The 27,433-nt window shown below is 40.8% G+C and overlaps 2 protein-coding genes across 2 annotated transcripts in view; one reads left to right on the top strand and one right to left on the bottom strand.

Annotated features, from left to right (window-relative positions):
- Positions 1 to 27,433, top strand: part of ANOS1 (anosmin 1) — a 309,454-nt gene that overhangs the window by 32,782 nt on the left and 249,239 nt on the right. The window lies entirely within an intron of this gene.
- On the bottom strand, positions 108 to 26,459 carry LOC141078437 (uncharacterized). The gene is made up of 3 exons (XM_073565162.1): positions 26,424 to 26,459; positions 24,148 to 24,427; positions 108 to 1,881 (listed from the first exon to the last, which is right to left on the bottom strand). The coding sequence occupies exons 1-3, from the start codon at positions 26,457 to 26,459 to the stop codon at positions 920 to 922; spliced, it is 1,278 nt and encodes a 425-aa protein (XP_073421263.1). The 3' UTR covers positions 108 to 919.

The raw sequence follows: 27,433 nt of genomic DNA, 5'->3' as shown, positions 1-27,433 counted from the left end.
ACCCCATAAACCTTGTCCCCAGTACGAGTCCTGCCTCTAGCCGTGAAGCACCAGCTCAGAGACCCTAATAGACTCAACCGGACAATATCCACCCGAAATACCCGCGTATTTCCGCTTCCATTCCTCAGTGTGACCATTATGTTCTGTTCCACATTAATCCGCCCAAGGGGGAGTCCAGGACCTTACAGATCCCCCTCCAAACCGCCGTTTCCTGGCACCACCAACCTCGAGGACCACTCCACCAACGCAAATGTTCTGACCCCTCAAACATTTGTGTCCCACCACACTTTTAAGCCTTTCTCTATGCCCTCTTGGATTGCCAAACACCATAAGTCCAATCCGATCGCATTCAGATAAATCCCATCCTTCCTCCAATAATCCCCTTCCCCCGATTCCAAATCCATGTGGCGCACCACTATTGCCCCATTCCTTGCCATAAAACGGGACACTGTGCGATTAACCTTTATCCTAGCCTTATTCACCCCTCGGACCGATCTCGCCCCGCGCCACACCTTCCTGGGGACGATGTCCGACCAGACCACCAAAAGCTTGGGAAACATGGACCACAGCCTCAACATGTCAAACTCAATATCCCTTATTAGATCCCTGCATGGACGCTTCCCCAAATCGTTACCCCCTAAATGGATTAGCAGCACCTCTGGAACTCGATCTAGGCCAACGAACCTATGAAACTCAGGTAATAGCTGCTTCCACACCATACCCCGTTTACCGATCCATCTCAAGATTGCTAAAGTCCTTGGCACACCAAGCTGCCTCCCATCCAGACGGACGTCAGCTCTCAACGCTGCCCAGAATACAAAAGAGTGACCCATTATCCACACGAGCAGCTGTCCCGACTCTGAAACAAATAAGAAAACAAAACACCATAACCACAATAAGTAGACTTTGTGGACAAACACTAGACCAAATTAGGGCGTACATATGAACGAAACCTCACCGATTCCCACCGACCAATCCTTCTTACCATGTCCTCTCCCAATCCCCTCCTTGCAGCCTCCGTAGCTGCCCCAATCCGAAATGAGTGACCACTGTATTCCCTTACTGGCAAGCCCCCTCTTTCCAAACACCGCCTGAATATCATTACGAATTGAAAGCGAGACAGGAATGAACCATCTCCATGAACCAACAACGGGTCTGTAAACGATCTCCCTCCTGATCCGAAAATCCTCATGCAACTCACAGGGCATAATGGAGACCCACTCACCTCAAAAAGTACCACCCTACAACCTTTACCATCCCTATCCATCTTAGAAAACCGCAGAGTTATTTCCAACCGATCCCCAAACACGTCCACATCTTGTCTAAGCAGCCCCCCTTTTTTAAAACGGGAAGGACTCACCAATTCCCCCAACCGAAATGCCCCGAAGAATGCCAAAGAAAATGCCAATTTAAACAAGACAATCTCCTCCAGCGAGGCACATACATCTTTCAGATGCTCGCCTAAAACTAACAGTACCTCATAAGATACCGGACGCCTTCTGCCCGAAACCCTCCAGTTTCTCCTCCATCCCTTTACTGCTTGCAAAACCAAAAATGACTTAGTTAGGTCCCGCAACCCCCTAAACTTAAAACCAAGAGCCAATCCTGACAAAAAATTATTAAGCTTCGGAACCGACCAACCCGATTCCCAACTATGACCCAATAATAACAGTAATTTGCTCTCATCTTCCAAGCCCCCACCTAACTTTAGCTTCCAATCTTCCCAAACACGCCAAGTTTTGGAATAATGAGACCATGTTCCCGCTGCCAGCAACCTGTAAAACAATTCTCTTACTGCCCTGACAGAAGGCTCCATAATTCCTCCGGGCAGACCAACCCCGTGGATTCCGCTTGAGGCGCCAGTTCCCGAAATCGATCCCACTGCGAACAAAAAAGAGCTTCAAGAATAGGATACCTTACTGTAGGTTGGGACTCGGCCACAACCCAGAGGTTGCAACTCAAACCCACCCACACCAAGTGCTGCAAAATCTTGACAACGATCTGATCGGGGGATGACAATGAATTTATGGTCTTTACCGCTCCCAACGACTCGCAATGGAAACAAATTTTTTTGTTGCATACCAACTTTCCCCATAATGATAGAGCCACCACCACCGTCAAGATCTCACACACGACCTGATTGGCCATCAACTCCGTTGGCCATCGTTCCACCAACCACATACCGCGAAAAAATAAGCAAAAACCTTGATTACTGGTTGAAATTAGCATACCCAGTGAGTCAGCCGACACCACTGGTGCCATCCAAATCGACTTCCCGTTGTAAGATTCCAAAAAAAGCGCCCAAACTCTGAGGTCAGCTTTCAACTCCCTTCTCAGCCGTATAAAATGCGACGGCGATGTAATCCCAACCGTAGCCAAAGAAAGCCTCCTACAAAAGGCTCTCCCCATTGGCATAATCCGACAAGCAAAGCTATGCTTGCCAAGCAGCGATTGAACCTCTCTCAACGTTGCCTTCTTCAAACCACACATCCGGTTTACCGCAGCCCTCATATCCAAAACCTTATCCTCTGGGATCCTACATTCCATAGCAACGGAATCAATCTCAATACCCAAGAAACTCAGTGATGTGACTGGGCCTACAGTTTTTTCCGCCGCCAAATGGGACTCCAAATTTTTTTGCCACGCTCTCCATTGTGTGAAGCAAAACAGAACACGCATTCGACTGCGCCGAACCCATAAACAAAAAGTCGTCCAAGTAATGAATACAGGAGCTAAGGCCGGACACTTCCTTAACCACCCATTCCAAAAATGTGCTAAACGTTTCAAAATACGCACATGACAACGAACACCCCATCGGTAAACAACGATCAACATAAAACCCCCCGTTCCAAAAACACCCCAACAAGTGTATGCTGTCCGGGTAAACCGGAAGCAAGCAAAAAGCCGCTTCAATGTCCGTCTTTGCCAACTGGGCTCCCTGGCCGCATTCCCTGACCCAACTCAACGCCAAATCAAATGAAGTGTATGAAACTGAACACATCAGCGGGTCGATCCCATCATTAACTGACAAACCCTTTGGGAATGAGAGATGATGTATTAACCTGAACTTGTTCGGCTCCTTTTTAGGCACTACCCCCAATGGTGAAACTCTCAAGTTAACCGCTGGCGGGGATCCAAACAGCCCGGCCATCCTCCCCAAGGCTACCTCTTTATTCAACTTTTCTGTGACCACTTCAGGGAATTCTCTGGCCGACTTCAAATTTTTGGTTGACAACTTCACCTCAACATCAACAAAGGGGATCCGAAACCCGTCCTGAAAACCCTCACGTAACAAAACCGCTGCCTCTTTATCCGGGTACTCATTTAGATACTGCACCATCTCTGACAGGCGCACTGGAGTCACCCCTTTTTTCAAATCCGTCAGACCCTCTTTGTTTCCCACCCCTAAAGCACTTTGCCACCCCGTGGCTGCCTCCACATGAAGAACACTCATGTTTGAACTTACATTTTGTCCTGAATTTACAAACGCTGTCGTTAAAGGAGAAGCACAGTCCCTTTTGCAATGCCACCGAGTGCCCTGACTGCCCCGAACCCCCGGTGCCCCCAGAAAAAAGCTGTGTTCCCTGTCCTGATTTGACTGGAGCCGTTACTCTCATCCATAGAGCTATATCCTTGTGGTCCCAGCGGATACTAGGTCTAACTGCCTTCCGCTGGCGGAATTGTTCATCATACCTAAGCCAATCTTGACCCCCATACACTCTGTAAGCCTCCCCAATGGCATCCATATAACAAAAAAGGATGAACAATTTTCCGGTGACTTCTCCCCAATTACACTAGCTAGTATAGCAAATGCCTGCAACCAATTTGAGAATGTTCGGGGGATGAGCCGAAACCTCCTCTTTTCTTTATCCTCTTTTTTAGAATCATCCCTCCGAACCCTGTCCAAATTAAAGCGATCCAATGGGAGCAACAAAAAAATTTCCACGTACTCCCCCTTCCAAATCCTTTCCCTAACATCCTGCTTCAAGTGCGCCCCTAAAGGCCCTTCGAAACAAACCTACACCTCCCCTTTCGCAGCGTCATCTAAGCGCACAGCGTCATCTTTTTCCTTCTCACCCCCCTCGCCTATCGCCACTCTTCCCACTGACTCGACCCCCACCAGTACCTCCCGCACCTCAGCGCTTGGTATTGGCCCTAATGAACCCGGCGGCCCGTTACTCCCTGATAATGGACCCGTGGAAACTCTGCTCTCCAGTAACTCCCTATCCCTCGTTGGCCCTAGCCAAGCTGACAGCAGCGACGGCTCCCCTAGACCTCTCCCCGCATCCCATGATCTAACCAATTCTCTCAGACCTTGAAAAAACAACCCCATGCCGGCACTAGCTCCCCCCGCAGACAACTCCCCACGCGCATTCACATCAGAGGCTAATGACGGCTGCAAGTAATTTACGGAGTTCCTCTCACCTAGCTGCCTGGGTGCTGTGTTCCCAGCGGCCGCCGATCCGGGGTCCTGATGTCCTTGGTCCATGCCTGACGATCTTCTGCCCATGGCAATAGCTTCCGGCGGAGCTCCATGCAGCCGGCCAGGTGTGACCGCTGCGTCCATCATGGGCGTCAGACGCTGACTTGACCCATCCTGTCTCCTTGACAGTGCCGGGTAAGTAGTATGCTGTCCATGGGCCATGGGACCCACCACACCCCTCCCAGCTGCAGCACCCCCCCTTCATGCTGGAAACCCCCTTGATACCCCGCACCCCCACCCTCTCCACTATCCCACTCAGGCATAAGGCTTTGTCTGTCTCCCAGAATCACTGCAGCAGTAGCAGCAGCAGCCATATGGTGGGCGGGTGTCGCACTCTGCCACTCACCAGCAGCTCTGTGTTGTTGATCATGTAAAGCTGCAGTCCTCACATTGAGCCGTGCAGCCTGGTGCACGCTGGATTGTCCTGCTGGCTCAGCGCTCCCTTCCCCCAGCGCAGCCGTCCCCTCGTTCAGCCGTGCAGCCTGGTGCACACTGGGTGGTCCTGCTCTCTCTGCTCTCCTGTCCCCGCGCGCAGCTGCTGTGTGGACAGATCCTCCCCTCCTGCTCCCGGGTGAATGCACCGTGGAAACCGGCCCCCGTGCTCCCTGACGATTCTGCCGAGCTGCACCCTTTCTTTGCTGGGCACCAGCCGCACCATCTCCAGGTTCCCCAGCGGCCATAGACGAGTGTGTGGAGGGAGAAGCCGACACCTTCCCCTGCTGCAGGTCCCGCCTCGACACAGTATTCTTCCCAGCTCTCAGTCCCTGTGTCCTAGGCCTGCAGCATGAGGCACCAGCTGGAGGGTCCCCGGAGGGGCTCCTAACACGGCGCCGGACCCGGGGGGGTTACCTCTGGGCTGAGGCGCTCCGGAGGCCTGGCTCTCCGAGGCCGTCGCCCGTCGCCCTGACTTTGTGGATGAGTGGTCCCCCCTTCCTGCAACAGGCCCTGTAGTGATGCCTGCAGCCATCCTACGCCCCGGGAACTCGCAGCCGTTCTCAGCTGCTGAAGGATCGCTTCAACGTCCATGATTTAAGGTAGGATCTGAGCTTGTTCCTACTGTAATGGGGCACCTAAAATGGTTGCCCCACTAAGATGGTGACCCCCTCTTATAGTCCCCCCCACCTCCCTCCTGTGCCCCTCCTACCCCTCCAAAGCCTCGTCCCCTTGTTATTTTTCAAACATTTAACCCTTTCTTTACCTGTCACCTTCCTATAGTTCCCCTCAACCCTGTCATGTTGTCCTCCCTTTGATGGCCTGCGGCCCAGTACGGCCTCACTGCTCCTTCCTTCTCTCCATATTTGAAGAGTTTATCATACTTACTTGTTTGGACCCTTTCTCAGAACAGCTTGAAGACCCTTTAAAACTGACATACATGTGTTAAGATACAGGTGTTTTATGCAGTACACAAAAGGTCAAATGACTGCTGTTCTGTTGTGATGACTTTTTATCTCACATTTTTTGCATACATTATGTGAATTTGTAAGAAAACTGGATTAATCCTACAACTTCGTGTAAGTTTTTTTTTTAAGTTATGCATTTTATAGTGCTAATATAGTGATATCGATGAGGATTTGTTTGATCCGATAAGTTGTTACATGGGACTTACTACAATTCTGCATGATTGCATATTCCAACGATGCAGTACTAGCCTGTCAGGGCTTCTCTCCACCATGACTAGTCCTGCTTTAGATTTTCTCCTCTCTTCGCCTCCCTGGGTATAATTGTCAGCCTGCGTAATGGGGAGTGTATACAGGCTTTCAATCACAGCCAGAAAGAAGTAATTAGAGAATATTAGGCATGATTATTCCTGGGAAACTTACGACCCCCTGAACTAGTAGTTCTGCACCATTAGCATATGCTACCCTGCAAGATTAAAGCTAAAGGAATTGTCCAAGATGATATTTTTTTTTGCTATTTCACCTAAAAACTAAGACGTAGGTAGTTGCTAACATAGGTAGCTGACTGCCTGTTCTACCTGGCACCAGCTCAGAGCTTTCACAGTAAGGTCTTGCTAGCGATTTAACTGCACTAAGTCAACAGAACAGCTCTTCTTTTGGGTTGCTCTGTTGACACTGCAGGCATTCCTATGTCATGTTGATTGACAGCTGGCTCCCCACAGTTAGTGGGGAGCCAGCTGTCAATTGGCATGATAACGGCAGTGATGCACTGTCAACAGAGCAGAATGGAAGAATAGCCGCTGAATCAGTGACAGGAGTAGCCTGTGACCAATCCATGCTGACAGAGATAGGTGCTGGGCACAATACACAGGTAGTTAACTTCCTGCCTGTTAGTTATTATGCTCATAGTAAAAAGTAAAATTAGTCCCGGATAACCTCCCTAATGTCTCAAACCTCAAACACTGCAGCATTAGTAAGATCGAAGAAGCACCTTATCCGATTAAAAAAAATTCCCATGCTTAGTTCTATGCTAGCAATTGGGAACCTTATTGGTTTCCTTTTAAGAAATTCCTGTGATTGTCACATTAATGTGAAAGGAGATCCATGTGCTTTCTGCCAAAATAACCCCTTTTAGTGGAACAGAACTGATTTCCCTTGCAAATATTTCTCCAAGAAATCTGGCAAGTGTGAACATACCCTTAAATGTGTTTTTGGTTTTGGAAAATCTGTCTTCCCAGGATGCAGTTTTTTTAAAAAACCAAAAAACTGTTTTTACTCACCTTCCCCATTGAGTCTCTGCCGCTACTGCCAAAATCTGTTATTGTTTCCAGCAGTGAAGTCACATCAACGGTACTTCAGCCAATCAGTGGAGCTCAGCACCTCTTGTGGTCAACTCAGGAAGAACCACTGAGCTCAAGTATTGTTTTCTGCGTTGTCGACTTGACACTAATTGTCACGATCCATTTTTGGATCTGTGTCCGATCTAGGATTCTCATATATAAACTTGTTTCCTTTCAGGCCAACGGGGGTTAACATCAGTTTTTCCCCCCTTTGGCCGCTAGTGTAATTACATGTCTGATCAATTTGCTGATGCAGGTAGTGACAACTCCCACCTTCCTTTAAAAGGTCACATGATGCTTCAGCTAACTGTTGGTGATACACTTCCTCTTTGGAGACCAACCAAGCTGGAGTCCGGAGCTGGTTGAGTGCACTGGTGCTTCAGCTGAATAATGTGATCTGGTGCCTAACTCTACTGTGCGGTGCATTGCAGCAGACAAAGCTAAGTGTTGTTTGTTTTACCTCGTTTGTATATCTTCCCTTGGTGTTATATTAGTGCAGTGGTGGTACCAGTGTCTGCACTTACCAATTCCCTATTGAGAGATAGGTGCAGGGCAAGTGAGGGCTAAGGTATCCTGCTTGGTGACAGTTTGAAAGAAGCCATATAGGGACGTCACGATATAGCAGGGCACAGCCTCAGGAGAGTGCAGGAGGTGTCCATTCACCGTTCCCTATCGCAGGGCCCACCGTTGTAATTGTGTCCCCGGTGTTCCCTTGTTTGTCGTTTAGTGACCCTCTGCTTGCTGGGTCATGTCACACAGGGCCAGTCATTTTGTGACATTAATGGTGCAAATAATAACTGACACCGGGAACAGCAGTGGATAAACCGCACTGGAGCTAGGGTGAATAAATAAAACACAGCCATGAAAAAGGATTTTCTGAAAATGGAAAACTCCTTTAGGTGTCTTAGGCAGATTTTCATTCACATATTGATTGTTTCTACTAATCAATAATAACCATTATATGGCACAAACAAATTATAACAGGGTGATGTAATAAATATACAAAAAAGTATTAAAACCAATTCAAAATTATAAAAAAATTGGACACATGAGAATGGACTCTGCCTATAGAGTTTACAATATAAAGACATAACAATTCTCCTTTGGAATTTCAAGGATGATCTTTGTATTTATGGACAATTCTAGCTCTAAATTCTTCAAGTCAAAATCTTCTATGACTCAGAAGTATTCAGTGCTCACAGCGATTTACTGCCCCAAATAGTCTGTTTAAATAGTGTGAAAGTCTGGCCTCCCTAGAGATTAGCAGGCTGAGCGGTACGGGATGGATAGGTGGACAGCTGGACTGTCATCTCAGATTTCAGGTAGCATCTTCCTAGTGTGGACATAAGGGGCTAGTATTGTTTTACCTAGTTATCAATTGATGGAAGGTCACAATGCTCTGTGAATTATGGATATATGTTAAACGCTGTGTTTTCACATAGTTCTCCTTGTTATTTTAGGAAACATAAAACTCATATTGATGTTCACTTGCGGTTGTTCATACTTATGGCCTAAACTTTTGTTCAGGCCCCTAAGAATACTTATCACCTAGTAAAATAAGTTACATCTAAACATCTGTTACAAAATGATCCAAAGGTCCCTTGTTGTTTCGCTCTGGTCCAATTTCGTTAAATATTTCAGAATGTGTTAATGAAAAGAGGATCCAATAAAATCTGTTCTTTTAATATTATATAATTTTTAGACTATATAATTATAGTCTATCTTAATTAATATTCCCATCTCTGTAAAAAGTCTCATTATGAAGAGCTCATAATTATATTTTTCTCATATGTTACTCATAGATTTCTATGTTAAACTTTTCCACAATTGTCCAAAGAATGTAATAAGATGTAAAATAATTTCCAAAAGTCGGTGCAGATCATTTATTGATGGCTTTGCATTTTCTCTGCAGTTCTACTCATTTCATACCTTCTCAATTGGGTTGAGGATCAATAATTATGGAGGCCATATAATTTCCAAAAGCACTATATTAATCTCCTCCTTGGTCCTTAGTCACATAGCCATTACATAGCCTAGAGATATGATTTGCAACACAAATGATGATCCCATTAAGTTCAAATCAGATGGGTGACATATCTTTGCAAAGGGTTGTAGTAGTCATGCTGGGTAGGTATTCCAATGGTAAATTAATCAAATGAATTTGATTAATCGCCCAGCCTTAGTACTGAGTATGTAGACATACTCATTCATGGTCAATATACATTTACACAAAATAGCATATTGGACCTAATATGAGTGTAACACTCCTGTAGCTCTACTGAACCAAACTTGGATAAACCAGAAAGCTCCGGGGTGATCTACATTCAGTTCAGAAGAACCATGCATGTTACTGGTGTTACAGCTGCTCTGTAGACCTTTATATACAGCCACATACATTTAGTATTAGGCCTTATGCAAATGGACATATTAAGAATCCATTCAAACGTCAGTAATGCAGCCCAATACATTTCTATGAGACTCTCTTATATCCTCACATGCCTCTTATTTTATATGTAGTAGTTTTTAGCTTAATAGATTTATTAGACCTGTGTATGGTGACACATTATAATCAGCATTTGTTAGTGTCCAAACAAACCATACAGAAGGTCAAGTGTATAATTGCTGGAAAAAAGAACCAAAACTATAATTAATATTTGATCCTCACGATTGGTAATGAAGCCATAATTTCTTATTATCATAAGTTCATTTACAATAGGAAAGTGCTGCCGAGCACACAACCATTGATGATAACGATGGAGATGTCTAATCTTTATTAACAGCTTTATACACCAGAAATCAGTGGTTTAAACAGTTCCACTCTAACAGTTTGAGTCCTCTCTTAATTGCTATGGGATGAAATGGTAACCAGAAGAAAAATGTGTAAAATTGTACCTTAAGAATAAGCATGCATTCATGGCGTAACGCTCCTGCAAAGGCATAACGATAATAGGTACTGGGGTTGCAGTCACACCCAGCCCTGGAATCCAAGGTGGTCCAATGGGCCAATGAGTCCCTTTGGCCCATATGAGAAGAATAGTACTACTAAATACCCATGATAGTTGGGGAGCCCAGTTGGAGAGTTTATATTTGAGCCTACAACCTTAATGTTATGCCATTGGCTCCTTGAGTTTAAGTCAAACGTATCTATTGGCCTCCATTCATCTTAAGCTGAAAGAGGTAGCTTTTTGGCCTTCATCTGTCTTTTTTTTCCAGTATAGCATATAATAGTCAATTAATGTTTATCAAGGCACTAGGTAAAAAGATATTAGTCATAATATAGATTATTTTTAACCTGGGAACCAATGGATGTTGAATGCTACTGAAAACCTTCGCAGTGGCAAATATCATAGCCATCCATTGGGAAATCCTCCTGAAGCACTCTACACTGATTATACATTGTGAATGCACCCTAGTTTAGAGTCTAATTAGAATTTAATTGCCAAAAATTTTGACAAAATAGATTCTATTACTTTTTCCTTTCTGTGTTACATTTTCTATAACTACTGAAAATTTTGACATAATTGTTTGTTTTTCCGAATCGTAAACTACAATGAGTGTCCTGGGTTTTCGAATTCAGGTACATGTTCTAAATTCATTTCTATGAAAGGCACACTTGTAAATTGGGAGGCAAGTGTGACACTATATGGCTTTAACTAGTTTTAAAATATTAAATAAACTGACCCCATAGTATGAGCTCTCACTTAGTGTTACTTCATACTTCTCGGGTATGTAGTGACCACCAGAGTGCTTCATGTTACATATTGCACCTATTATAAAGTATTCCAGGAACTGCTGTTTTTCTCTAGGTGTTTCCTTTCAGCAAAACACGTTTCTTCTAATTGCACGAGATGCAGTTCCTTTAATAGTATTTCATTTGGACACATTGCTTTGCTATAAAAATATTATATTATCAGAAGGAATTTTCCAGACGAAAAAAAAAAACTGGTTGACACCTTTTCTTACAAGCGCTTCATTCACAGGCGAATTGTTGCTGTGTGGAATGATATTTCACAAAAACATTAATCTATCCAAATGTTAATATTAATGATCAATGCAGCAAGCTGCTCAGAGTCTGTATGTAATATCTACAATTTAGTGATATTAAGCAGTATGCCAAATGTTCCGTCAGCAAGTGGAAGAACATGGAGATTTTTAGAACATGTATATAGAAAAAATGTTTTGTAGGGTAAAGCATCATTGATCATAGCTAGGTTGTGTAATACACAGGTGAGGATATTTTAAGGACGTTTGTTGTCTGTTTGCACCACAGATCACACCCGGAGACCACTTGCACCCAATATATCCAATGTGCCAGTGATATGGACGATTTTTTAACTGGACCAGTGGTCTGCATGGGAACAATTTGCAGCATAAACTATTCTGGCCCAATTTGCGACTTAATGCATATAAATGTCACGCAGCTCCTGTCCTTATCTGATATGCGGATAAGCACATGGATCTGAAAGTCATGACTGCAATTTGTTGACATGATTGCCTAAGTGACTGGCCTTCTGATGGCGGCTAGGCTCGAGACATCCCTGCACGTGCGAGTTGTAAACTCACTGGGACCTTAAGAACAAAAAACTAATGAGGTATTACTTTTTTGTTTTTATTAACTTTTTGCCATCACGCTACTCTTGAGGGCTGAAGTCACACTGTCATAATAATATTGAAAAATCTACATTCTGGTCAAAATGGATTTTTGTTAGTCCTCTTCCTCTCTGAAGAGACAATTTGCACAATTCTACTAGAAGAAATTTGACCAACTCGAGTTATTAATATCAGGTCGACGAGATTCTGACACTTGCAACAAACTCCGATCAGCAGTTATTAGCTCTGAAAAAGGTTATATGTAAATATTAAACTGAGCTGAAATGCACGACACCATATAATATGCAGCAGATGCTGCTTGGTACTGCAGATCAGTTACTATTCAAACAACTACAGTTGCATGTAAAAATGTTCTCGCCACTGGTCAAAATTACTGTCATTGTGATCAGTTAAGAAAGTTGAAGATAAAATGATCTGTAAAGGCCTAAAGTTAAAGATGACACGTTTACTATGTATTTTGGGCAAAACATATATTACATTTTCATCTTTTTTGCATTTTAAAAATTACAGCGAAGAAAATGGGCCAATGAAAAAGTTTGGGCATCCTGCATGGTTGATACCTACTAGCACCTCTTTTTGCAAGTATCACAGCTTGCAAACACTTTTTGTAGCCAGTCAAGAGTATTTCAATTTTTGTTTGAGTGATTTTCATCCATTCTTCCTTGTAAAATTCTTCCAGTTCTGAGAGATTTCTGGGTCTTCTTGCATGCACTGTTATTTTGAGTTCTAGCCACAGATTTTCAATTATGTTCAGATCAGGGGACTGTGAGAGCCATTGTAAATCCTTCAGCTTGTGCCTTTTGAGGTAGTCTAATGTGGATTTTAAAGCGTGTTTTGGATCATTATCCATTTGTAGAAGCCATCCTCTTTTCAACTTCAGCTTTTTTAAGATGGTGTTGCTTGCATCAAAAGTTGATGAAATCTAATTCTTTCTTCCCCCTAGCTGTGAAAAATTCCATGCCATTGGCTGCAACACAACTCCATAGCATGATTAATCCACCACCATGTTTAATGGTTGGTGAAATGTTCTTTTCTTGAACTTCTGTGCCCTTTTTTCTCCACACATACCTTTTGATCATTGTGGCCAAAGAGTTCTATTTCAACTTCATTGGTCCACAGGATTTATTTCCAAAATGTATCAGGCTTGTTTAGATGTTTTTTTGTATACTTCTGATGCTGAATTTTATGGTCAGGATGCAGGAGAAGTTTTCTTCTGATGACTCTTCCATGAAGGGCTACATTTGTGCAGGTGTCTCTGAACAGTAGAACAATATATTACAGCTAGACAGCAGTTTAGAAGAACCCATGGCTGCTCTTTTTTGGCACAAAGTTAGAGGAGGCTGAGTTTTTATAAAGTGGGGAAATTTGCATTGCCTGACCTATGCTAATGAAGATGGTAAACAAGCCATAACCCTAACAGGCTAATTAAGGACTGAAACCTTGGTCAAAGTTATCTGAGTACACAAATCTCCAAAGGGATCTAAACTTTTGCATAGTCCATTTTTGCTTTTTGCAATATAAAAAAAAAATTTTTTTGCCTAAAAAACAAAGGAAATGTGTCATCTTTAACTTTAGGCCTTTTTGAGATCATTTCACTTTCAACTTGCTTAACTGTTTACAAAAACAGTAATTTTGTCCAGGGGTGCCCAAAATTTTACATGCCACACAGTATAATTGATGGAGCGCTACTTAACTCATATTGTGAGGTTTTCAATATTATATGCCTTGACAATCCCATTAAGTAGTCATGTATAGTATAAGAATTTATACATTGAGATAAAGGTGATGATTGCAATTATTAGGCCGGGGTCACACTGGCGAGGAATACGGCCGAGTGAGAGGCGCTAAAAGCACGCATTAGACACGGACCAATGATTCTCTATGGGGTCCCTCGCACCAGCCGTATATTTCTCATCCGTATTCTACGCTCCGTGCCAATCGCAGCATGCTGCGATTGTCAGCGTACTACGGTCGTAGTACGCCAATGCAAGTCTATGGGTGCGCAAAAAATACGGATTACACACGGACCACACATGTGACTTGTGAGAAATACGCACCAGGTGTCTTTTAGCAAAGCCGGCAATTCAGTGCGCGATACAGTAAAATCACACTGACAGGTTTAATAAAGAAATGAAAGAATAGATATAGACACATAGAATACACACATATATATATATATATGCAGGGCTCCATTATATGTCCATTTTGCAAGCCTGCGAGAAAATATCGCCATACGGATGTCATACGGATGCCATACGGGTGCTTACATGCGCAAAATACGTGACCACACCTTGATTACGGATGACATATGGAGCACTGTTTAGGGGCCATTCATCCGTATTACGCATGTAAAATACTGACCGTATTTTGCGTTGGTTAGTGTGACCCCGGCCTTAGAATTATACACATTACACATTATCGAAGTATATACAAGAGATGTCATATAAGGGCTTTTACCTGTTTGTGCAGCATACAGGAAACGCAAATGTACCATCAAAGCTGTAGCTTTGACATTCACTGCTCATGAGCCTATAGTCCACTAATTTTTGTAGAATTTTGAAAACTTTTTGTATTAATTAAACAAGTGATGGTAATGATCAATGACAGTTTCATTCTCAAATATTTTTTCTTTCTACATTAAAGTGTCTATTACTGAAAAATAGTCTCAGAACTTATTTAAGGAAATGTCAGAGGCACAATTTATCCAGTTAATCTTCCATCCATAAAGCATAAAAGTTTTAGTTTCCCAAATAATTTAAGTGAAATAATTCTAATTTCAATCCTAATGATATATGAAGATACGTCTAGTACATGGTCTCTAAACCCTTTCTGATTCAAGTTATCTTTTAATAGTGTACATGCATTAGGCAAGTGTTAGACAATGTGTTGATGCACAGTTGAATTCTTCCATGAGAACATCATTAGATAGGAATGTTGTCTGTAAAGAAACATTTGCTTGTTGCTAGTAAAAAGCTGTCATTGCGATAAAGCCAAATGATATTCACTACAGAAGGACATAACCAGCGGTTTATATAATGACAGCATCTTATTCCCCTTTCATGTGGTTAGAGGGTTGTATAAGCTTGCTGGTTAACAGTACATACAGTACATGGAAGACTATATTTTACTTGTATAAATATTAGGCATCTTTGTATGCTTTGTAAAGATGTCTCCAAGTCATGTGGTTCTCCAAGATTCCTTGATGCTTAGAAAAGTAGATCCTGAAAGTATTAAAGGGGGAATTTCCAAAACTCTGATATGTAATATGTCTTAAAATAACATTGAGAACACCTGCTCAGTCTAAAGAAAGGTTAGAGTTTGTCTGATAACAATTAACTTTAAGGGAAGAAAAGCCCAGAGCATAGAGCTATTTCAATACTATAAAATTTTCAGTTTGCTTAAAAATATCATATTCCCCCAAACCCAAACCAATGTATGAGCAAGTTTTATTACTCCAAAAAGGAAAAAAAAATGAGGCAAGTCTACTAATAGGTTGAATGTTGGTAGACTGACCCATATTTTCAGTAATTATATAGATTTTTTTTGAAGGATTGATTGCCTTAGTACAAACATTGATGGCATATCACTAAACATGCCATTGATGTTTGATTAGTGCAAGTCTAACTGCTGTAACCCCTACTAATCACTTTCTGGAGGAAAGATCAGCAGTATTTCTGAAGTGTGTGTGCTCGCACACAACCGCATGTACCTAATAAATGATTCCTTTTCAATATAAACATCCTTAATAAATACCGTTATTGGTCGAAATGTTGGACCTTTGCTTGCCGGATCAAAATAAAATATTCACTTATTGCGTCAAGATCTTCGTTCTCTATCATCATTTTGGTGCTGAGTTTTTTTCCCTACTGATCACCACAGCCAGGTGCCAGCCACTCTAGAAAAGCTCAGTAGTTCTTCATCTACTCTTCACTGTGCTCCACAGGCTTTATGTTTTGGTCCATTCCATGTCACATTTGGAAAATGCCATGCCACATCATTCCTCCAATCAGCGCTGGTCACAGCATTTAGACCCCCACTTCTTGTAGACATATAGCTTAAATATATAACCATAATCAGCATATTGGGCAAGACTATTATTCTGCCTGCATAAAATATTCTCAAATTTACTGAAGAGGGTTCCATCATAGATGGTTTTATTTTGGAAGAAAGTTGAATGTATAATGCAAGTTACCTGGACAAATAGAACATTGGGGAAGACATTGGCCTGCATAAACCCAGCCTTATACAGTAGCAGTTATCTTCATCATGAGCATGTAAACTGATTATATGGAAGAAATTATTAATATCATTGTGCATTTTATTATGTAATTTATCAGCATTAGTATGAGCAAACTAAAAGAAAAAATGATGTTATTTTGACCTCTGCTACTTCAGAAGATTTGTTGTTTTCTTATTTCTTAGGAATGATTAGTAATTAGGTGAAGCAATCAATTATCTTGTTTTGTGAGGCACCTTGTAAAGGAAATAGTTGCACAGACAGAAGATAAGAGACTGGTAACTTTTTAAATTCCTTCCTATATCACTTATATCTGACAGCAGGAATAACTGTGGTGTCATATACTATAATTTTAGTAATCAGGAAGTTAATATGGAAGGGTCTAGTCTTACTTACTCTGGAGCGAAGAACAGGATATTATTCGAATAGATTCCATTTCTACCAGACATGTTTTTCCCTAATTGAGTTTGGTTTTTGGATCATTATATACAATTGGATATCATAGTATTCAGAACATTTTCTCAATTCCCATCAGTCGAATAATTCCCTAGACCAAGTTTGTGTTTAAAAGAGGCTTTAATTGTATTACCTGTCATTGGGTGTTTTTGAGTTTTAAGTTTGAAACATGTTGTGACTACTGTAGAGATGAGCGAACTTATTCGGAAAACATTTGCCAATCTCAAATTCATCACGAACGTAGCTCATTCAGATTCATGTTCGGATTCCTGAGCATTTTTCCTAAAAATCAGCAAAAATCTGCCAAAGTTCGGTAAATTACGGAGTTCACTGAGGGCTCTTTCAGACGTCAGCATTTTCAGTAGCAGCATGGGCTGCAAAATGTCCAGCACACATGCACACTGATAACACTTGGATGTCATCCCTGTGTAGTCATTGTGACATGTACCGGAGACTGGGAATCAGCGGTACTGTTCGAGCTGTTCCCCAGCGTCAAGTGCTGAAGTGAAGACAGCTCACATCACTGTCTCTTGCTTAAGCTGCGATCAGCACTAGCAGAGGACAATGTTGAGAGTTATATTCAACAGCTGATGGGAATATTCATGAGATGCTGGCTGCACTATAAATAACAATAAAAAAATGACATGAGTTCCCCTGTATCAGCCAGTAAAAACTGACTGCTGTGGGCTGCAACCCTCAGCTGACAGCTTCAGCAAAGTTGGTTATCGAGAATAGAGAGGTCCCCATGCCGTATTTTTTAATTATTTAAACAAATAATTAAAAAAAAAGATATGGGGTCCCCCCCATTTTTGACAACCAGCCAAGCTAAAGCAGACAACTGGAATTGCAATTCTCAGACTGGTAAGAGGCCATGGATATTGGCTCCCCAACCTAAAAATTGTAGCTCCCAGCTGCCCAAAAAGGCACAACTATTAGATACGCCAGTTTTGGAGCTTTTCCTGGCTCTTCAAAATTTGTCATATGGGGGTGGCAAGTGGGGTCCATATTTTTGGGGTTGTTCAATGACTTAGTAATGGAATGGCATCTATAAGACATCTATCCATTACTAATCCTACAGTCATATATTAAGTAAACACTCAGCCAGAATAAAGTAATTTGATTGAAAGAATAACACAGACTCCTTTAGTAAATCTAAATAAACCATACTCACGTTATCACCCATTCCACTGAAGCCATGGTCTCCTGCAATAAAACAACCATATCTCCCATCTGTCTGTTGTTCTGTCCCACCCCGTAATCCATGTCTGGGGATAAACAGTTTTCAACCTGGACAGTGCTAAGATGCGACTGTCCAGGCTGAGAACCACTGAAGAATGAACTACTGCGAGCGCAGCCTCAGTCACTAGTGGTAATGTCATTGAGGTTACTACAGGCACTGAGGCTGCAGGGCCCCTGAACTGTGTTAACCCTGGTGAGCTCAGCATTGCACCGTGAGACTTTTTCTCATTGGATTAGCGGTGATCTAGAGAGGATACAGATAGAACAGCATGGGATCGCAGCTAAGGTAAAACATTCTCCTGCCTGTTTCTAAACAATATTTGACCTAAAAAAGAATCAGGGGCAATCCCATGATGTCCTGTCTGTAAAATGGGTATAGAAAGTATTCCGTCCCCTTTAAATTTTTCACTCTTTGTTTCATTGAAGCCATTTGGTAAATTCAAGAAAGTTATTTTTTTCTCCTTAATGTACACTCTGCACCCCATTTTGACTGAAAAAAACAAATGTAGAAATATTTGCAAATTTATTAAAAAGGAAAATGTGAAATATCACATGGTCATAAGTATTCAGACCCTTTGCTCAGACAGTCATATTTAAGTGACATGCTGTCCATTTCCTTCTGATCCTCCTTGAAATGGTTCTACTCCTTCATTGGAGTCCAGCTGTGTTTAAATAAACTGATGGGACTTAATTTGTAAAGGCACACACCTGTCTATATAAGACCTCACAGCTGACAGTGCATGTCAGACCAAATGAGAATCATGAAGTCAAAGGAACTGGCCAAGGTGCTCAGAGACAGAATTGTGGCAAGGCACAGATCTGGCCAAGGTTACAAAAGAATTTCTGCAGTATTCAAGGTTCCTAAGATCACAGTGACCTCCATAATCCTTAAATGGAAGAAGTTTGGGACCACCAGAAGTCTTTCTAGACCTGGCCGTCCAGCCAAACTGAGCTATCTTGGGAGAAGAGCCTTGGTGAGAAAGCAGAATCCCAAGATGACTGGGGCTGAGTTCCACAGGTGCAGTAGGGAGATAGGAGAAAGTTCCACAAAATCAACTATCACTGCAACCCTCCACCAGTAGGGCCTTTATGGCAGAGTGGCATGATGGAAGCCTCTCCTCAGTGCCAGACATATGAAAGCCCACATAAAGTTTGCAAAAAAGCATATGAATGACTCCCAGACTATGAGAAATAAGATTCTCTGGTCTGATGAGATGAAGATAGAGCTTTTTGGTTTTGATTCTAACCAGTATGTCTGGAGAAAACCAGGCACTGCTTATCATCTGCCCAATACAATCCCAACAGTGAAACACGGAGGTGGCAGCATCATGCTATGGGGGTGTTTTTCAGGTGTTTTTTGAAGGAAACATGAATGCGGCCAAGTACCGAAATATCCTTGACCGAAGGTTCACCTTCCAACAAGACAATGACCCTAAGCACACAGCTAAAATAACAAAGGTATGGCTTCAGAAAAACTCTGTGACCATTCTTGACTGGCCTAGCCAGAGCGCTGACCTAAACCCAATTGAGCATCTTTGGAAAGACCTGAAAATGGCTGTCCACCAAAGTTCACCATCCAACCTGATGGAACTGGAGAGGATCTGCAAGGAAAAATGGCAGAGGATCTCCAAATCCAGGTATGAAAAACTTGTTTCATCATTCTCAAGAAAACTCATGGCTGTACTAGCTCAAAAGGGTGCTTCTACTCAATACTGAGCAAAGGGTCTGGATACTTATGACTATGTGATATTTCAGCTTTTCTTTTTTAATAAATTTACAAAAATGTCTACATTTCTGTTCAGGCAAGATGGGATGCAGAGTGTATATTAATGAGAAAAAATGAACTTTTTTGAATTTACCAAATGGCTGCAATGAAATAAAGAGTGAAAAATTTAAAGGGGTCTGAATACTTTCCGTACACACTGTATACTCTGTGTTGTTTACTCCTCTGCCCAAGAGATGTGGTATGGCCAGGCCATGATCCTACATGGTCAGACACAGCCATTACACAGAACATAGCAGGGGCACATTTTTAATATTATCTCAGCACAGGAACATATTTTTTTGTAACACAAGTAGTTGTGGAAATTATTGTTGTTCCAAGACATGATGATTAAAATGTATTTTCTGTGTGGGAAAACCCCTTTAACCCCTTCACCACCTTGAAATTTTCTGGTTTTGTTTTTTGCTTCCCTTCTTCACAGAGTCATAACTTTTTTATTTTACTGCCCTTATGGCCGTGTGAAGGCTTGTTTTTTGCGGGACGAGGTGTTCATTTGAATGACACCATTGATTTTACAATATAGTGTACTGGAAAAAGAGAAAAAAATTCCAAGTGCAGTGAAATTTCAAAGAAAAAATCCTCAATTGTTTTTTTTTTTTTTTTTACTCTGTTCACTAAATGGTAAAACTGACCTCTGATTTTGAATTTTCAGATCATTTCAAGTTTGTAGATGCCAAACATGCATAAGTTCTTTTTTATTTAAGTGGTGAAAAAAATCAGAGTTCTTTTTTTAAAAAACAATCAGATTAATTATTTTTACATTTTGATAGATCGAGCATTTCTGAACACTGCGATACCAAACGTGTATTTTTTATTGTTTTATTTTGAATGGGGCAAAAGGAGGGTGAGTTAAACTTTTGGATTTTTTAATTTTTTTTAAATATTTTTTTCTACTTTTTACTTCCTTCAATAGTCTCCATAGGAGATATGAAGCTGCGAAATTCCAATCACCTATGCTATGCATAGCAGGGCTTCAGCTGTGTGTAGCAGAAATGCTCATCTGCTATGAACGCCAGCCACTGGGCGGCACTCATAGCAAAGCAGCAATGACAACCACAGGGGTCTCCTGCAGATGCCGAGTTGTCATGCCAACCCATCGGTGCCCTGGGATCATGTGACAGGGGTGCCGATTGGCGGGTCTTATGACATGCTTCAAGCGCAGCCATGTTAGATGACACTGTTAGATAGTGGCAATTGCATTTAACATGTTGACAGCCACGGGTGGTTATGAAATCAGCTGTCATGTGCCAGAAAAGATGTATGCTCAGTGCCAGAGCCCGCATCAAATGGGGAGGCGACCTATGACGTACCTATACATCATTGGTCCTAAAAGGGTTAAGGTGAGCACATACCCATAGAATGCTTTCACTTTAGACCTCGTGATGATAGTTCCAGTTATCAGGATGAGTATAAGGTAATAACTAGCACCGACCCCATGGTGCTATTGGTTTAATCACTATTTCTCCACATGTTTATTGAACTGTTATATATGTAATTCATCAAATTTTCTTTTCATGGATTATATGCATACTCTTGATCGATAATACAGAATTTTTATATTAAAGAAAACATGATGAGCCAATAAACTTAATGCCACAAGTGCCAGTTTCCTGCTGCTCGTGGGCGTCTTGTTATAGATTACACAGCTAAGATCTCTTTTAAGAGCAGCTTGTGGTCATGGTCTATTTTCTTATGATATATTATCGTAAGGTTTCATATGTTTCTCCCCTGATGAGTGGGGAAAATTGAGAGAGCATTACATCCGCAGATATGTGATATTTCATCTACCTTGTGGAGCTATATCATTACCATTCATAGCTAGATCTCACTTCGAGTCTGCCACTAAATGACAATGACTGATTTATTGATGACTGTGGTTCAAATACTTTGGTTTGCATCTACTGTAGGATAACTCCTTGTTATATCCCTGTGGGAAAAAAAATGATTCCTTTCTGGGTTATTTATATGTAATAGTTTTCCTTGTAAATCTTTGTTATATTACACTTTGGACAAAACATGTTTATCACGATTTTCAAGAAGTTTGACATTGAGGAGGAATTTTATTCCAGATGATGAAAACCCAGAAAACTATGCACTATTTTAACTGAGAGTTTGTCACATTTGATCCAGTAGAGGTCAATACATCAGATGCACAAATCTCTCCACCATCCTGATGGTTGACCATAATATGTCAATTGTAGTGTCCTAACTAGAAAACTCATCAGGATTTATATGGCATCGGGGACGACACTTGGTCTCTGTGGTTTTTATTGTTCAATTTGGGCAACAAATGATCCATTGAAATCCTAGTTTGAATCTAAAGGTACTCCTAAAGCTGTTGTATGGTGCTTTCTTACAACACCACAAATCCAATAGAAAAACCTCATTCTCCCATATAAAACTGGATGCACAGAGAGGTAATTATGGCCACAAAGAATGCTGAGTGACACATGATATGTAAATAATTTTCTCCATGATCCTTTTGTCAATTCTAGTTTACTGAGTTTTTAAATAAAACTAATTCAAATTCATGCTACCGAAACTTATGCCACTTCTTGGCATGCATGGCAAACATGCAAACATGTAACACAGCAGAGGTCAGAACATAGACCACTGGTAACCTGTTTCATATTGTCACATTTGCAGGGTATGTTAGGGAAGGTGAATTCCCCAAGGGAATGCAATCTTACAATCTGTCTGAGTTGTAAAATGAGCAGCAAAGATTCTATGTACGATATATATTAAAGAAAACCTCTTTATTCATATTTGTAATACATTAGTCTAAGTCGAGCCAAGGCATATTGGCATACTTTGCCTAGAATATTAGTCTAGATTGCCCCACATTTTAAAAAAAATCCAAAGGCAAAGACCACTATTGCTTGCCAACTTCCAAAAAACAATATGTGAATCCAAAAAAGGGAAGTACCAGACAAATTGAAATTATTAGAAATTTTATTAGACACAATCTAAAAGAAATAAATCACAAAATCATTCAAAACATGGCAGAGTGTGCTCCATGCAGCCAAAGAAGGATACATAAACCAAAGTGGACAATATATGCACAAAAAAGCACTAATGTGGTACAAAATATATCCCCAACCCCATGTTCACAGCTAAGAAAAAATCCAAGTGCATGTAAGTGCAATGGGCTGGGGTTTATATGTGCCAATTCATTGCCATGAAACTACAGTACAGCATATAATGTGCATAATGCTAAATTACAATAAAAATAAATTCATGGATTCTTAAAATTTGGATACCAAAAAGTGCTTAGTGCTGTGAAAATCTCTGAATACAGGGAATATCCCAGTAACAGAACATCCAATTATATCAAGCAGCAACGCTCTTAAAGTGCATAGTGTAGGGATAAGGTGCATATAATGAGGATACCAGATTGTAAACTAGCAAGAGGCTTAGGTAAAGGAATCCAGTGTATACCTGTCAGTTGGTAGCATGGAGGTAGAAAAAGCCCCGACGCGCGTTTCGCTGAATCGCTTCTTCCATTTTAGTATACTTTTTCTAGAATATACTGTTCTACATATTTTCAAAAGTTGTCAGGTTCAATTATGAAATGAGACATTTCCAAATGATTTTGACCTCCTGAATTCAAATCTGTCAATGAACAATGAAAATTTTTAGTTAACTCTTGTTTCTGTGATATTGTACAGTTTTCCTTTTACTGCTACATATAATTATTAATGCATAAAAGTTTCAGTACTTTGAAATATTATTATTTTTGTAAATATAAAGATGCAGAATATTTTGTTTGAAATTGCAATACAAAATTTGTTCCTCATTCAGTGACAACTTTTTTGTTTGTCTCTTGTACTCCTGCATTGGATCATCTCTCTTACAATTGTCCACCATTAATCTGCAGGCACTTATGGATTCTGTTTAGCCACAATATCTTGGTGAAATCTCTCACTGTGCTCGTCACTCACTGCTCCGCAGTTTGATGGAAAAAAGTCTAGATGGGAATATAACAAATCTTTATGGACATGTTACAGCCAAGATCCTTTTATGTTTTGAGGTTTTCCACCAACTCTTCATAGTTATCTGCTCTTGACTTTCCCAAAAAATTAGTTACCACTAATGTGCATGCTACCCATGCAGGCTTTTCCATGACCTGTAATATATGGAAAAAAATCCTCATTTTGAAGAAGCTTACGAATCTGAATTCCAATAAAGACTTCTTATTTAATCTTTGCTTCATTCAACCTTGGAAATTTATCAATAATATACTTGAATACTTTTGCATTTCTATCCATTGCCTGTACAGAGTTCTTCATTAGACCCAACTTGATATGCAATGGTAGTAACAAAATCTTATATGGGTCAACAAGTGCCGGATGCAGAGCATTTTTACTCCCTGGCTGAAGTGAATGTCGGAGAGGACAGTCTCTTTTATTGCAGTGATATTCTCTTGCACCACTATACGATTCAAAGCAAAAGCAGCAGTACTTTGTGTATCCACCCTCAAGAGAAAGTAAGAGGACAACTGCCTTAAGTTGCCACAGAAGGGCGACAAATGTCGGTCATAGTTCAAGCACCTCAACAGCTTTTTTATGTTGTCATAGGTTTCTTTCATGTTGACTGCATACCCAACTGGAATTGAAGGTAGCGCATTAGGCTTCTTTTGGATGCATCTATGAAGAGCCTCCTTTCCTCTGGATTAAGACTTATCTTCAGAGCTTCCATTAAACTATTGATATTGTTGCATGCCACAAGATTACCCTCTATGAAAAAGTATTGGACAACGTCTTTATCACGGTTGAGGAACAAAGAAATCCGAACATCGCATGCTAGGAGGTTCCAATGCTGTAGCCTGGAACCTAGGAGCTCAGCCTTACTCTTTTGCAGATCCAAATCTATAACTTTGTGCTATAAGGTATGGTTCAGTTGAGGTTGCTGACAGAAAGTCTGGGTCGCGAAAGGAAGATGCTTCATGGCACCAAGTGCTGGCTTCTTCCTCACTTGACGCAACTGAAAATGTTTCTGGTGCTTTTGGAATATGCATTTCTTCTTATTGTGGTACCGGGTGTATAGAAGATGGAATGTTTGAATACTGTAAAGTCCACTTCTTCTTCTTTGAAACTGCTTTCCTAATGGGGGCACCATGCAGAAATAGTGTGATCAGTTGGCTTTCTCTGCAAATCATTGGGACTGCAAAAGACTGCATCTTCCCATGCAACCACTGGGTAAGATGTGATTCCCATCTATTGCAGCATATGTGTGGAGCACAACTCTTGTCCTGATCTCCTGTTCTGCAGTCAAAATACAGGTTGTTGGCTTTCTGTATCATGGTACTTAAGTTTTGTCTTGTGATGCAAAAGTGACTTCTCAGTAGATGCCAGAGCGAAGCATATCTGAAAAAACGTCTAGAAACAAGTCACTATGTTAGGAAACTAAACTAAAAAATTCCTAAAACTGTATACCTAAAGGGCCTGTCACACTAAGCGATATCGCTAGCAATATCGCTATAACTTGTGACGTTATAGCGATATTGCTAGCGATATCGCTGTGTCTGATACTTACCTACGACCGGCTCCCCCGCTGGTTATCGCTGATCGCGCGAGAACGTCCAGGACTGTTTCTCGTCATCAGCTTCCTGCGGCGCTTCCTGTGGAGAGACGAGCGACGAGCGTGGAGCCGGGCGGGAGGACACAGGATCGCCTAGTGTGACAGGTAAGTAGCGACCCCTTCCTCAGCGATGTCGCTGGTGAGATCTGTCTGTGTGGCAGCTCACTAGCGACCATTTAGCGATGTACCAGCGATCCTGACTGCGTCATATCGCTGGTCGGGATCGCTGGTACATTGCTAAGTGTGACAGTACCTTTACACAGAGAGCATTTATAAAAGTAGATGATACAACTGTAATTAGGATTACGTCATCGGATCTGAGTTGGCCTTTTTTGATTGGTCACCCTAAGATGTTAGAATAATGAAGGCTCAATAGACTAAACAGATTATGTAAAAGGCTAGCTACTAACAATGCAATAATGATGATGATGAAATAATAAACCTGCATTAAAGGTGTCATAAGAAATTAAAACCTTCCCTGAATCTTGAAAATTAGAGCCAATCAGCAAATTTAAGCATGATATTCATTTTCAGCATCACAAAATTAGTTAAGTTAAACTGTTTTCATCTCTGAACCAATTTGGCTGTGGAACAGTAATATTAGTCTAGTTTCCCCTAGATTTTACCATACTTTGTCTAGAATTTTAGCCTAGATTTCCCTGCATTTTAGCAAACTTTCTGGAAAATATTAGTCCAGTTTCCCCTACATTTTAGCGTACTTAAATTTATTCCCAATAAGACCATTTTAACAACTTAATGAAATTATGGTTTCTGCTTTGGACAACTTAAACCAGCAAAAATTTTATTTTTCTTTCCAATTAAGAATTGCATGCTGTTGGACCATTTAAACATTATTTTTAATGTTTTAAATCAATCCTTTGATGTTAATATTGGTAGATGTTCATGGTTTATTCATCTCGAGCAATTTGTCTCCATTCCAGCAATAACATTTAGTTGAGTCCTGGTTTGGCAATTACTGACAACAAAGCGGGGCCAAATTCTTAACTACTACACTAATCTCTTCTTAACTATTAGACTATTGGCCTGTTACGGCCTTCCTCTGCCAAGCCTTGTGTAGCTGTTTCAAGCTGCTCAAACACAAGCTCACATGATAGATTTAGGTGGGTATAAAGTTACTTCTGTAATAAAATCACCACTTACCAATGAAGCCAAGGAGTCTTAATAACAGTAGAAGAACAGCTAGAAATAGCACGTTCTGAAATAAGGTTTTCATTATTTTATTTCCAGGGATTGCATGCGTTATTAATATAATTACCATGTCCTAGTTCGCATTCACCAAAAGACTTTGCTCTCCTTTGTAAGTGTTGAACATCTTTTCGTGAATTGGTTTAATCTTTGTTGAGAGATAATTGCACCTTATCTATGCAAGCTCATGACCTTATAGAAAGTTTGATTTTTTTTACTCAAGATTGTTTCACAGATCTGATCATTTATCCATTTGTAATGGATCAGGCATTTAAAAACAAGATCCACTGCAAAAACAGTCACGCTTTGGTATCTGATTTACATCCGTTCCTGCTCTGTTTATAAGAGATGCATTTTTACTAGAGTTCAAGGGTTCTGGTCATGCGCATCTTGGAAACACAGACCTGTTAACTGATGACATAATGGATAACCATTCATTAGAATCCATTTCTCATAAAATTCAATGTTTTAAAAAAAATACAGTAGCATTTTTTTGCCGGACAAAAAGGATGTGCAGATTACATTACTTGATTCAGTTAAAAATAAATTTCAGTTACATTGTTGTGAAATTTAAGACATTTAAGGACATTTCCATCCCAATTCAGATGAATTGATCCTGTACTACTGTATATGATTTTATCTCCTTTTTTACTATCCCAAAATGGATACAAAACCAGGAATAAAATGATAGTGGAATAACTGTTGAATTAATAAACATCAGTTGCGTGATTGCCACCCTCATGTTACCGTTCACATCTCATCCATATTGGACTTTACAGTAGTTCAGTATAGCCATACATGCTTAATGACACTTGGCAAGAATACAATTTCTTACTGGGAAATTATGGAAAAGAACATTCATGTGGTACTGACCATTGGACAAAATATTGAAAAATGGCTTTCTTTCTAGTTAATGACGGTCTGTGTTCGGGTTAAGAAAAATTATTGTTGGCTGTTATGGTATATCCAGTTTAAGGAATTATCCTTTTTATTGAACTCATCCACTTTTATGAACTTTTGGCCAATTTGTATGATCACCTTAAGGGCTCTAGAGTCATATTATGTGTTCTAATATGAGGTCTGACTGTTGGGACCCTTAAG

Source organism: Dendrobates tinctorius, unplaced genomic scaffold, assembly GCF_039654945.1.
Source record: "Dendrobates tinctorius isolate UK_male_01 unplaced genomic scaffold, ASM3965494v1 ptg000016l, whole genome shotgun sequence".
Taxonomy (NCBI): Eukaryota; Metazoa; Chordata; class Amphibia; order Anura; family Dendrobatidae; genus Dendrobates; species Dendrobates tinctorius.
The sequence above is the reverse complement of the archived record's forward strand: the minus strand, read 5'-3'. Positions and strand labels throughout refer to the sequence as shown.

Coding starts and splice junctions, on each gene's coding strand:
- LOC141078437 (XM_073565162.1), bottom strand. CDS start 26,459: ATGTTCAACACTTACAAAGGAGAGCAAAGTCTTTTG. Junction 24,428..26,423: donor AAGGAGAGCAAAGTCTTTTG/GTGAATGCGAAC, acceptor CATACCTTATAG/CACAAAGTTATAGATTTGGA. Junction 1,882..24,147: donor CTACCTTCAATTCCAGTTGG/GTATGCAGTCAA, acceptor TTTTGTTCGCAG/TGGGATCGATTTCGGGAACT.